This window comes from Mobula birostris, chromosome 20, assembly GCF_030028105.1.
Source record: "Mobula birostris isolate sMobBir1 chromosome 20, sMobBir1.hap1, whole genome shotgun sequence".
NCBI lineage: Eukaryota > Metazoa > Chordata > Chondrichthyes > Myliobatiformes > Myliobatidae > Mobula > Mobula birostris.
The window spans coordinates 66,150,535-66,163,104 of NC_092389.1; the positions used below are offsets into that span (position 1 = coordinate 66,150,535).

A 12,570-nucleotide genomic window follows, 5' to 3' on the forward strand; every position below is an offset into this window, starting at 1 on the left:
GGATTTACCTGAAACTCATTTTAAACCCAACATTATTTCAGCCAGGTTGCCAAATTCAAAACTTCTGGAAAACATTGATGAAAAGTTAGCTCGTTTACAACCGGAACAGAGAGAGCAGATGAAATAGTTAATTTTTAGATATAGAGATTTATTTCCAGACGTCCCTAGAAGAACCACCGTAGCTACACACGATGTAGATGTGGGAGATGCAAAACCCATAAAACAACATCCGTATCGAATGAACAGGGAAAAATGTGAACTTGCTGAACAGGAAATTAATTACATGTTAGAGAATGATATTATTAGACATTCTAATTCCAATTGGAGATCGTCGTGTGTTATGGTCCCTAAAGCAGACAATAGTATTAGGTTTTGTACGGATTACAGGAAGGTGAATGCTGTGACAAAGACCGATGCACATCCAATCGCCAGGGTAGATGATTGTGTGGATAAAGTTGGACAGGACAAATCCCTTACAAAAATTGATTTGTTAAAAGGTTATTGGTGTGTTCCATTGACGGATAGAGGTAGAGAGATTTCAGCGTTTGTAACCCCATCTGGGTTCTATGAATATAATGTTCTTCCATTTGGGATGAAGAATGCACCAGGTGCTTTTCAGAGGATGATTAATAGTGTGATTCAGGGATTAAAAGATACAGGTGCCTGTATTGATGATCTGGTTACAGGGAATAATACGTGGAAAGCACATATTGCAGCGGTGGAGAAATTATTTGAGAGACTTTCAAAAGCTAACTTAACTGTTAACTTAGCTAAAAGTGAATTTGGTCATTCTGCAGTGACTTACCTAAGTTATGTTGTGGTTCAGGGGAAATTAGCACCTGTTCAAACAAAAGTTCAGGCAATTTTGGAAGTATCCACTCCCACTGGTAGAAAAACCCTCGGAAGATTCTTGGGTATGGTGGGATATTACAGAAAATTTTGTAAGGATTTTGCAAACATTGCACTTCCATTAACTAATCTCTTGAGAAAAAATGAAAAGTTTGGTTGGACAGAGTCTTGTCAGGAGGCATTTGATAAATTGAAAACTATAATATGTAGTCAACCTGTACTAAAATCTCCTGACTTTGAAAAAACATTTTTGTTAGATGTAGATGTTTGTGATGAAGCTGCAGGAGCAGTGTTGCTTCAAAAAGATGATGATGAAGTTGATCGTCTGGTAGCTTATTTTTCTAAGAAATTTAATGCCCATCAAAGAAATTATTCAACAATAGAAAAAGAATTGTTATCTCTTGTTTTAAACTTTCCAACATTTTGAAGTGTATGTTGGTTCTACGCATAAACCACTCACAGTTTATGCTGATCACAATCCATTAGTGTTTTTAAGTAAGATGGAAAACAAAAATAGAAGATTATTAAATTGGAGTTTAATGTTACAGGAGTACAATATTTTGATCACTCATATGAAGGGTAAAGATAATGTGTTCTCTGACTGTTTGTCTAGATGTTAAATGTACAGTGAAAATTTGTTTTTTTTTGGAGTGATATTTTATCATTTGTAACACTCCTACTGTACATTAGTTTGTAAAGGGCTGAAAGATAAGATTGTATATATTGTGTATATTGTAAATTTTATACCTTTGTATTTGTCTTTGTACAAATTGTTAAATATTTGTTCTTCAAGAGACCATTTTTTTTGGAGGGAGGTGTTACATGCTCAAGGAGATCTGATTTTTTGTGAGAATGTTGTAATGGTCTTTTGGAGGTCACATGATGTGATTTTCCCGCCGATGTGAGGTCACGTGATGACATGTGCCCCGTGACTATATATGGGTCGACTCAGGTGACGCAGGGGGATTTTGAGTTTGTAGATTTCCAGGTAAACGTGTTGTGCCTCCGTTTCTGTTGCGTGTTTGTTTTTGTGACGCAGTTTCATTTTTAAAACGGAAGGTACGTTCTCTTACAATATATTGCATTCGAACTGGGAATTTGTGGCTGGAAGTGCCAATTTACTCAATTCCGACAGTTTGAAGGGAGAGTGAAGAATTCATCGAAGTGAAGGATCGAGAGAAGTCGGCATCGGTTGGCAGTTTAATAAAGGATCGACCTTATTGAGTCTTCGTTGAAGAGAACCTGCATTGAGATAACTCTTGCAAAAGCGCAAAGAGTTCATGCACAAAGGCTCTCTCTCTCGAAAAGGAATTGAAGGTGCGTCGATTTAAACTGTATATTTTCGGCATCGGGAATCCTGTGGACAGAACCGGCAGTAAAGGTGCGTCGGTGAAGAAATCGTTCTCCAGAGAAGTTTCTCCCAATTAAATGTGTAAAACTGTTGGACTTTTAAAGGTATCACTTTAAGAACTGTTTCTGACTGTATCGCTTTAAGAACTGGTTCCGCATTTAACGCTTTAAGAACCAGAGCCGAGTGGAGTTGATGAACGGCTGCGCACCTGTTAACCTCTGGTTAAAGTTTTTCTTTGTTTTTTGTTTCTCCTTATCGTTTATACGTGTTTAATAAATGTTTGGTTGTTTTCATAAAACCTGTCTTGATTAATATTCATTGTTGCCGGTTACGTAACAACTATAAGAGCTGGATTGTTATGATGAGGTTGTATAATACACTGATGAGGCCGAATCTGTAGTATTGTGTTCAGTTTTGGTCACCAAATTACAGGAAGGATATTAATAAGGTTGAAAAAGTGTAGAGAAGGTTTACAAGGATGTTGCCGAGACTTGAAAAACTCAGTTACAGAGAAAAGTTGAATAGGTTAGGACTTTATTCCCTGGAGCGTAGAATAATTAGGGGAGATTTGATAGAGGTATATAAAATTATGATGGGGATCGATAGAGTGAATGCAAGCAGGCTTCTTCCACTGAGGCAAGGGGAGAAAAACACCAGAAGACATGGGTTTAGGGTGAGGGAGGAAAAGTTTAAAGGGAACATTAAGGGGGCTTTTTCACACAGAGAGTGGTGGGAGTATGGAATGAGCTGCCAGACGGGGTGGTAAATGCGGGGTCTTTTTTAACATTTAAGAATAAATTGGACAGATACATGGATGAGAGGTGTATAGAGGGATATGGACCGTGTGCAGGTCAGTGGGACTAGGCAGAAAATGGTTCGGCACAGCCAAGAAGGGCCAAAAGGCCTGTTTCTGTGCTGTAGTTTCTATGGTTTTCTTTTGTACAGGTACTACATTTTTTTTTTCTGTATAGAGGTTGTTCCATGTCAAATTTGACCCGTATCTATTGAAATGGACCTTAGATCTCTGAAACATTAATTAAGGATTAATCACACATTTATTAATGTCAGACAGGCTATTTATACACTACGAATAGATCTGTGGTCCAAAACTTGGGACAGACACTTGTTATGAGGGGATTCATGGGCCCGGTCAAAATTGACCCATACCATACTGTGAAGTTATAGAATATGAACAGGTTGCCTGGGCTAATGTCCCGGAGCTGCCGGTCGATGGGGCAATCTGCCCGGGAATAAGACCTGGGAGATTAGGCGGTTAATGTGAGGAACTGGAGACAACGCGGCCGCCTTTGTCTTGTGCTCAGGACGCGGCTTTGTTAATGAACCGTAGCACCGAGGTGACCGGATATTTCACCGCGCTGATCAGCTGCTTCCTAAATTTCGACTGAGTCACAGCGTAAATAAATGTGTTCGTGCAGCAGCTGAAATTCTTCAGCAAATAGCCGACAAGATAGATCCATTCCGAATCAATGAAATCGTATCCTTTTCCTGAGATCTGATAATATATGAAATTTACAACCAGTGTCATCCACAGGAGGATGAAGCTGCCGGAGAGGGTGAAGAGTAAAACCACAGACCTCCTCCTGCTCTCCATCCCCGGGTCACTGCGGTTCTCCCCCTTACTCTGACCCTTCAGCCCCTTACGGACCCGACTGGCCACTAAAATGTGCCTGACTGTCAAAGCGTTGAGCAACAGGATCCCAGCGAAAGGGAGGAACGGAGTGAAAACCGTATCGAACCAATCGTATACTACCCACCCGGGGTCAGTGAAATACTTGTCCATGAGTTTACAGAACCACGGTACATTGTCGATGATCACGCTGGGTTCCTGCGTGAAGTATCGGGGAACATGTCTCTGACAGGACAGTACTCCGGTTAGTGTTAGAACCACAGCCGCAGTTTTCCCGGTGCAATATTTTGTCTTCAGCTTCTGGCAGCAAATGGCGACAAAACGATCAAAAGTGAAAGTGACGGTGAACCAGACAGAACAGTCAGTGGCGGAGAACGTCAGTACTTCGATAACACTGCACACCGGGGTGATGCCCAGAAAACTCCACGGGAAGTAATGCAAGGTGATTTGATACAAAATGACCTCGGTGATAATTGTCATGAGATCCGCCGTTGCCATGGCCACCAGGTAGCGAGTGGTGCAGGTAGAGAGGCCGCACTTTCCCCGAGACAGGATCACAATCGCCACTAAATTCACTGGTGAGAGGGAACAGAGATTGGGAACTACTGAACCCATTCTGCGGGAATTAACACGGGATCGGGTTTCAGCTAATGATCAGGAGTGCTGGAGTCTGCGAATGCTAATCTAACACCAGACACGGCTCACACCCTCTCTGACCTGCTGTCCTCAGTGTGGGGATCAGAGACATTCGTCGGCGATAAAAAAGAAGAAAATCTGCATGAACAACAACACCGATCAGTGCTAATCCTGATTCCAGTCGCTGATTTAACCGTGACTGACCAGGCGTCAGGAAACTCAGCATCAGGTGCAGCCGAAAATGAATACAGAAGTGAGGAACACACACAAAATACTGGAGGAACTCGGCAGGTCAGGCACCATACATGGAATTGAACAAACTCCACTTTCGGGTAAGATCCTTCGTCAGGACGAAGTTGTCCCCCAATTTATGACGGGTGGTAGTGGGAAAGTAGAAACAACTCTGTAATCAGAGGCTGACGGGCTCCATTAATGGACTGATTCTACAGCACAGATGAATTCGATAATACTAGTGAGCAGATGCGTGGCCACTGGCTCTGGTGATAAGACCCGATCATTGACCAAAAGACAGTGAAACCCGACTCTGAGAGATTCCACGGGGAGACGTAAAACACAGGACCGGGTTTTCTCTCTGATCAATAAGTCAGAAACAGTGAACTTTACAACGTAAACCCTCCCAATTTCACCTTCAGCAGAGCTGCCCGTCGCCAAAACAGGGCCAACTCTAGACAAGCTGTCATTAAAGGCAAGACTAACATTCGAGTCGATACCCTGAGTTTGAGGAGAGACAGAGGTTTAGTTCCGCTTGTTATTAAATGTGAAAATCTGAATGTTGAACTGACAGGATCGATATTTCTGACGGATATTTGTGCAATTATCATCAAGTTAGAAGCTCGTCAAATGATCATAAGCAGATTCACATGGTTAACACACAGAAATACCAAACAGGAATTGCTCTGCTCACTCACCAGGAACTCCAATGACGGCAATGAACACGTACAATATTTTCTCCACACTCTCGTACGTAACTAACATTGCAGACATTTACTCTGTCCAGTGTCTGAGCCCCTATGCTACAAGCGATTTCGCGGAATAAAGTGTTGTGGCACAATATTCCTGGGGTTTTTAATACCATTCAGCTACTCCACAGGGACAGGTTTCAACAGGTTTAAAAATAAGCATGTTTAAAGTACTTACAAACTGATTACATCAGGCAGGTGCAATCCCCGCGGTGACAGATTGCGATTAATTTAAGTAATCATTTTTAGATCATTTGTGAGAGTTAGTTTGCCCCAAGAAATGTGACTGAACCTTCCGAAGTGTCTCATCAGTTAAACGTGTTTCCCCTGTAAATATGTACTTCGAAGGAACCATTTGTCATACACACAATATTGCAGTAAATTATGTCATTGTAGCTTATGAAATGTATTGAATCACCCACTATTACTCTTGATATAGATTGTGTTTTAGGAATTCTACCGAGAGGGTCCCCATGAAACTGCCTGTGGGGTTCGTCTGGGACCAAACTCTCACCCTTATACATGGCCAGCAAACTCAGCAGTCTAGTGTGGACGGGAGATTATGTTTTAATCTTATCACCCCGCATATGTCAGAGAACATGGCGGAGGGCTGGAGAGGTGGTTAAGAAAATGTAGTTGTGTGTGTGTGTGTGTGTGTGTGTGTGTGTGTTTGTTTGTTTGTTCTGGTGTGGGGGGGTGTGGTTTGTGTGCGTGTGTGCTTGTATGTCTCTGTGCGCGTGCGTGTGTGTCTGTGTGTGTTTGTCTTTTTGTCTGTCTATGTGTGTCATAGTGTTTCTGTCTGTGTGTGTGTGGGTAGACTCACTGTCTCTGCCTGACCCTGCCTGACTGTACACCTGTCCGTATACTTCGGATTCAGTTTATTCCCCCTTGGTGCATTTCCTTCCCATTTGTCTCTGCAAACTGCAGATGCTCTCGAACTCTCATTTCAAACATTTCACAAAATGATTGCCTGAATCATAAAACATTAAGAACAGATTTCAAAATTCAAACTGCATTTACTATTAATGTCTGTACAAATGAAAAAACCCGGAGATTTGTCACAGCTCCAAATCAGCGGACACCCCAGCATGCACACTGGATTATCCCAGAACAAGAATCATTTCGAATAGTTCACAAAACAGCTGCCTCCGCCTGGGAAAAGGGCAAGAGCAAATTTCAAAGTCCAAACTCCATTGACTATTGAAGTATCTCTTCATAAAATAACTTTTAGAGTCGTCATACATCTAAATCGTGAGAAACCTGAAATAGATGTGCACCCCGAAATTCATGAGCATGCTCCAAAACCACCGATTCCCCAAAATCCGTGTGCACCCTCAAAACCGCCATCATTCCCAAATTTCAGCAAACAGTCACAGGAACGCCCAAATACGTATGCACCCTGAAATTGGTGAGCACACCCATTTTCAGTGTGCCCCCACATCCGCCGCCACCCTCAAAACCGCATACACCGCAATATTCGCTGACAAACACCCATTTCTGAGCTAAATCCATGTGCTCCATCATATTCTCCAAATCAGCAGAATCCTCAAATCCGTCTGCACCACCAAACCCGTCTTAGAAAGTTACAGGTCAACATTACAAAACACTGACAGTCATAGTCATACATTATCGATCCCGGGGGAAATTGGTTTTCGTTACAGTTGCACCATAAATAATAAATAGTAATAAAACTATAAATAGTTAAATAGTAATATGTAAATTATGCCAGTAAATTATGAAATAAGTCCAGGGCCAGCCTATTGGCTCAGGGTGTCTGTCCCTCCAAGGGAGGAGTTGTAAAGTTTGATGGCCACAGGCAGGAATAACTTCCTATGACGCTCTGTGTTGCATCTCGGTGGAATGAGCCTCTGGCTGAATGTACTGCTGTGCCCAACCAGTCCATTATGTAGTGGATGGGAGACAGTGACCGAGATGGCATGCAACTTGGACAGCATCCTCTTTTCAGCATTCTCTGGTTGCAGCGGAGTTGACTAAGTCTGTTCGAAAGGGGTCGGGGGCTTTGCTGCCTGTTCAGTAGGTCATGGAGAGGATGTGACAGATTGTTCATAATCGATGACAGTTTGTTTAGTGACCTCCACTCCACCACTCACTCGAAAGAGTCCGGTTTGTGGCCAAGGATGGATCCAGCCTTTTTGATGAGATTATTTCGTCTTTTTGCATCACCAACACCGATGCTGCTCCCCCAACAGAAAGCAGCAAAGAAGAGTGCACTGGCTACAACAGATCGGTAAAATATCTGCACCAACCTTCCTCACACATTCAAGGATCTCGACTTCCTTAGAAAATAGAGTCTGCTCGTCCCCTTCTTTTAAACAGTCTTTGTGTTGGTTTTCCAGTCGTGTCTTTTGCTGAGGTGAACCCCGAAGTAACTGTACACCTCCGCCACAGTAACCTCTTCCTCCAGAATGTATACAGGACTCGTCACAGTCCTCTCCCTCCAGAATGTATACAGGACTCGTCACAGTCCTCTTCCTCCAGAATGTATACAGGACTCGTCACAGTCCTCTTCCTCCAGAATGTATACAGGACTCGTCACAGTCCTCTTCCTCCAGAATGTATACAGAACTCGTCACAGTCCTCTTCCTCCAGAATGTATACAGGACTCGTCACAGTCCTCTTCCTCCAGAATGTATACAGGACTTGTCACAGTCCTCTTCATCCTAAGATCAATAACCATTTCCCTGGTTTTAGTCTCCGATTGTAAAGGTTCTGCAAAATACCAAAGAGCAGGATCACACAGGTCTTCAGTACCCTGGGGCTGATACCGACAGGGTCAGCAGATGTAGCCTCTCCCCCTGTCTCCTACCCTGAGCTACAGTCACTGTCAGACGGGTCAGCAGATGTAGTCTCTCCCCCTGTCTCCTACCCTGACCTGCAGTCATTGTCAGACGGGACAGCAGATGTATTCTCTCCCCCTGTCTCCTACCTACAGTCACTGTCAGACGGGTCAGCAGATGTAGTCTCTCCCCCTGTCTCCTACCCTGACCTGCAGTCACTGTCAGACGGGGCAGCAGATGTATTCTCTCTCTCTGTCTCCTACCCTGACCTGCAGTCACTGTCAGACGGGACAGCAGATGTAGTCCCTTTCCCTGTCTCCTACCCTGACCCGCAGTCACTGTCAGACGGGACAGCAGGTGTAGTCTCTCCCCCTGTCTCCTACCCTGACCTGCAGTCACTGTCAGACGGGACAGAAGATATAGTAGATGAGGTTTTCCTCCTCCTACCAGTGTTGAGCCTTGCTATTACAGTCTGATACCAGAGATCACCATTCAGAGTAAAATCATTTCAGCTGTCTTCCATCCATTGACATTTGCAGAATTTTGACCGTGTGGAAAAGGGAAAGGGTCTGTGTGGGAATATCAAACACAAAGCACATCAGTTCTGCTGTGTCTGTCACTTCACCAGGAATTGGATGCCTTCAGTCCTCGAATGTGGAGCAGGAGATGCTGGAGAAGACAGCACACAGTTGTGACAAGGAAACCCGAATATGTGTACACGTCCGTGATCTGAGCAGATGAACGGCCAGTCAGTTGGCAGTGGTGGGATGTCATTCACGGGCTCTCATTTTGGAACGGATGCACGAGGACGTTGTACCTGCAGATACACCAGCAAGTTCACACTGGGGTGAGGCCGTTCACCTCCGGGTGTGGGAAAGGATTCATACAAACATCCGATCAGCAGAGATACCGGAGCGGTCACTCGGGGGAGAGCCCATTCATCAGCGGCGAGTGTGGGAAGGGTTCAATCAGTTAATTCAGCGACTGAAGCTCCAGCCATTTCATGCAGGGGGAAGCAGCTGCACACCTGTTCGGAGCGTGGGAAGAGTTTCATTCAGGTTACCCACCTTGAGAGGCTCCAGCGAGTTAACAATCAGTAGAGGCCATACTTCTGTACTGAGTGAGGAAAGAGATTTAATCAGTCATCCCATCTGCTGAAACTCCAGCAACTTCACACCAGGGAGGAAGTTCAGGTCAGCTGTCTGTTAAATGTTTATACACGATGGTGACTAAATCCAGTTGCGAGTTGACGAGAGATAATTGTCAGATTCTGCAGATATTGCAGCAGTTCCTCACACTGAACCCTGGTCACTCAGCATTGCAGGGCTCTGTTAGACCAGAACTCCACACGATATAGGAGCACAATCAGGCCATTCGGCCCATCGAGTGTGCTCTGAGATTTCATCAGCACTCAGTTCCAGTTCATCGCTCAACACCCAATCCAGAATAGCTGATCCCCAGTGTGTTCAACCAGCAGCTGCTCGAAACAGACATCTCGTAGGCATTCTACAAATCTCCCACTCTTGGTAACCAACACTAACCTGATTTTTCTAATTGATATACCCCCATGACTATCGTAACATAGCCCTTTTGACATGCATTTTGTCTCCTGTTGTCATTTATAGACCGCATCCTTACCACGGTTGGAGGTCTGCATATAGATTTTCTCAGGGTCTTGTTACACTTAATGTTTCTTCACTCCACCCACAGAGATTCTACATCTTCCGATCCTGTACCGCCTCTTTTTTGTAATGATTTGATTTCATATTTACCAGCAGAACCACCCGCCCCTTTGCCTACCTACCTGCCCTTCCGATACAACGTGTCTGCTTGGACGTTAGCTCCGGGTTATAATCTTCTTTCAGCTATGATACGGATATGTACACAAATCACACTGTGCTAAAAGTTCACCTCTCTTATTCTGTACACTGTGCATATTCAAACATAACACCCCCAGTCCTGCATTCATCCCCCTTATCGATGTTATCCCACTTTAATGCTGCAACTCATCTCGTTGACTGCAGTTTTGCCCTGACATCGGCCTCTGCTCGCTACTACTGTCACTGCACACGATCTCTGTTGCCAACCAACTACCTCATCCCCAGCACTCACACTCCGGTTCCCATCCCCCTGACAAGTTATTTTAAACACAAGCTCTAACAAACCTGCCCACGAGCATACTGGACCCCGCCAGGTTCAGATGCAACCCGTCCCTGTTGTACAGATCATTCCATCCCCAGGAGAGATCCCAATGACCCAGAGATCCGATGCAATGCCCCTGCACCAGTTCCTCAGCCACACATTTATCTGCCGCATCATCCTATTCTTACCCAATTTTGAAACGTTGCCTCACCTGGAAGGACTGTTTCTGAGCCAGAATGGAGCTGAGGGAGGAAGTAAATGGGAGTGTGTAGAATTTCCCTCGCTGGCAAGGATATGTTTCAGGACGGAGATCAGTGGGGGGAGCGGGGTAAGGTAAAGATAGGAAGGTAGGAAGCGGTTTAGACAAGATAACCATGCAAATCGGTCGGGTTATAAAAAATGTCAGCTGGTGTGAGTGTGTTTTGTGAGCCCTGCTACCTGCCACGGTCGGTGTCCTTCTCAGGTCAGCTGTCAGCTATTGCGCCACTGTGGATGGTGGAGGCTTTACAGGGATGGTAAATGGTATAGGGGTCAAGCGGGGTTACAAAATGACGATGGGTGTAGGGTAAGAAAGGTTTTCACAGATGGTGAGGGCCGCAAGGATCGGGGGTGTGAAGAGAAATGGGGAGTGATGTAAGGGTTTTCACAGAGGGTGAGGTGTGAAGGATCGGAGGTGTTAACAGAAATGGGGAGTGATGTAAGGGTTTTCACAGAGGGTGAGGTGTGAAGGATCGGAGGTGTTAACAGAAATGGGGAGTGATGTAAGGGTTTTCACAGAGGGTGAGGTGTGAAGGATCGGGGGTGTGAACAGAAATGGGGAGTGATGTAAGGGTTTTCACAGAGGGTGAGGTGTGAAGGATCGGAGGTGTTAACAGAAATGGGGAGTGATGTAAGGGTTTTCACAGAGGGTGAGGTGTGAAGGATCGGGGGTGTGCACAGAAATGGGGAGTGACGTAAGGGTTTTCACAGAGGGTGAGGTGTGAAGGATCGGGGGTGTTAACAGAAATGGGGAGTGATGTAAGGGTTTTCACAGAGGGTGAGGTGTGAAGGATCGGGGGTGTGAACAGAAATGGGGAGTGATGTAAGGGTTTTCACAGAGGGTGAGGTGTGAAGGATCGGAGGTGTGAACAGAAATGGGAAGTGACGTAAGGGTTTTCACAGAGGGTGAGGTGTGAAGGATCGGGGGTGTGAACAGAAATGGGGAGTGATGTAAGGATTTTCTCAGAGGGTGAGGTGTGAAGGATCGGGGGTGTGAACAGAAATGGGGAGTGACATAAGGGTTTTCACAGAGGGTGAGGTGTGAAGGAATGGAGGTGTGAACAGAAATGGGGAGTGATGTAAGGGTTTTCACAGAGGGTGAGGTTTGAAGGATCGGGGGTGTTAACAGAAATGGGGAGTGATGTAAGGGTTTTCACAGAGGGTGAGGTGTGAAGGATCGGGGGTGTTAACAGACATGGGGAGTGACGTAAGGGTGTTCACAGAGAGTGAGGGCCGCAAGGTTCGGAGGTGTGAACAGAAATGGGGAGTGACGTAAGGGTTTTCACAGAGGGCGAGGTGTAAAGGAATGCTTCTCCACCACTGGGGAAACGTACTTCACTTGTCGGACCAAAATGGCATTTCTTTCTTTAACAAAATGGAACCTGTATTGCATCAGAGTGCTTTGCTAAAAATCTTGGTGCAACATGATGCTGATGGTACCTGAGCACTTGAGTGCAGAACCGCAGTTGTGTGACTGGAAGAATGCCAAACATTGTTTCAGCAGACAACAGAATGCACCCTGTCCTTCAACTTGTGTCCAAAGGGGTGATGGTATTGTTTCTTTTTGATAAAGCTATTACCAGCATTTGGGCAGTGCTAGTCTTCCCTTGCTGCAAGGAAACATAAAGGCACTTATGATTGATCCACTCTGAGTTAATTGTTATTGGTTACCAGACGTGGTGAAAAGGTGCTTAACGCCATCTGCTACCTGGACACTCACTCTTACCTGCACCCGCACCTTACTCCCCACCGCTTCGCCATCTCAACACTATACAACAATTCAGTAGAAACTGAAATACCCATTCCGTCCATTGAGTCTTCTCCACCATTCGATCACGGCTATTGGATGTTCCCTCTGAACCCCACGCTGCTGCCTTCTAGCTGTCACCTTTGACACCCTTATTAATC

At 45.0% G+C, this 12,570-nt stretch overlaps 1 protein-coding gene across 1 annotated transcript in view; it reads left to right on the forward strand.

Moving 5' to 3' along the window:
* The window catches only part of LOC140185051 (uncharacterized), a 783,302-nt gene that overhangs the window by 657,432 nt on the left and 113,300 nt on the right, over positions 1-12,570 (forward strand). The window contains exon 4 of the mRNA XM_072238268.1: positions 5,360-5,368. Within this exon, the coding sequence (XP_072094369.1) occupies positions 5,360-5,368 (9 nt within the window). The remainder of the gene's footprint in view (positions 1-5,359; positions 5,369-12,570) is intronic.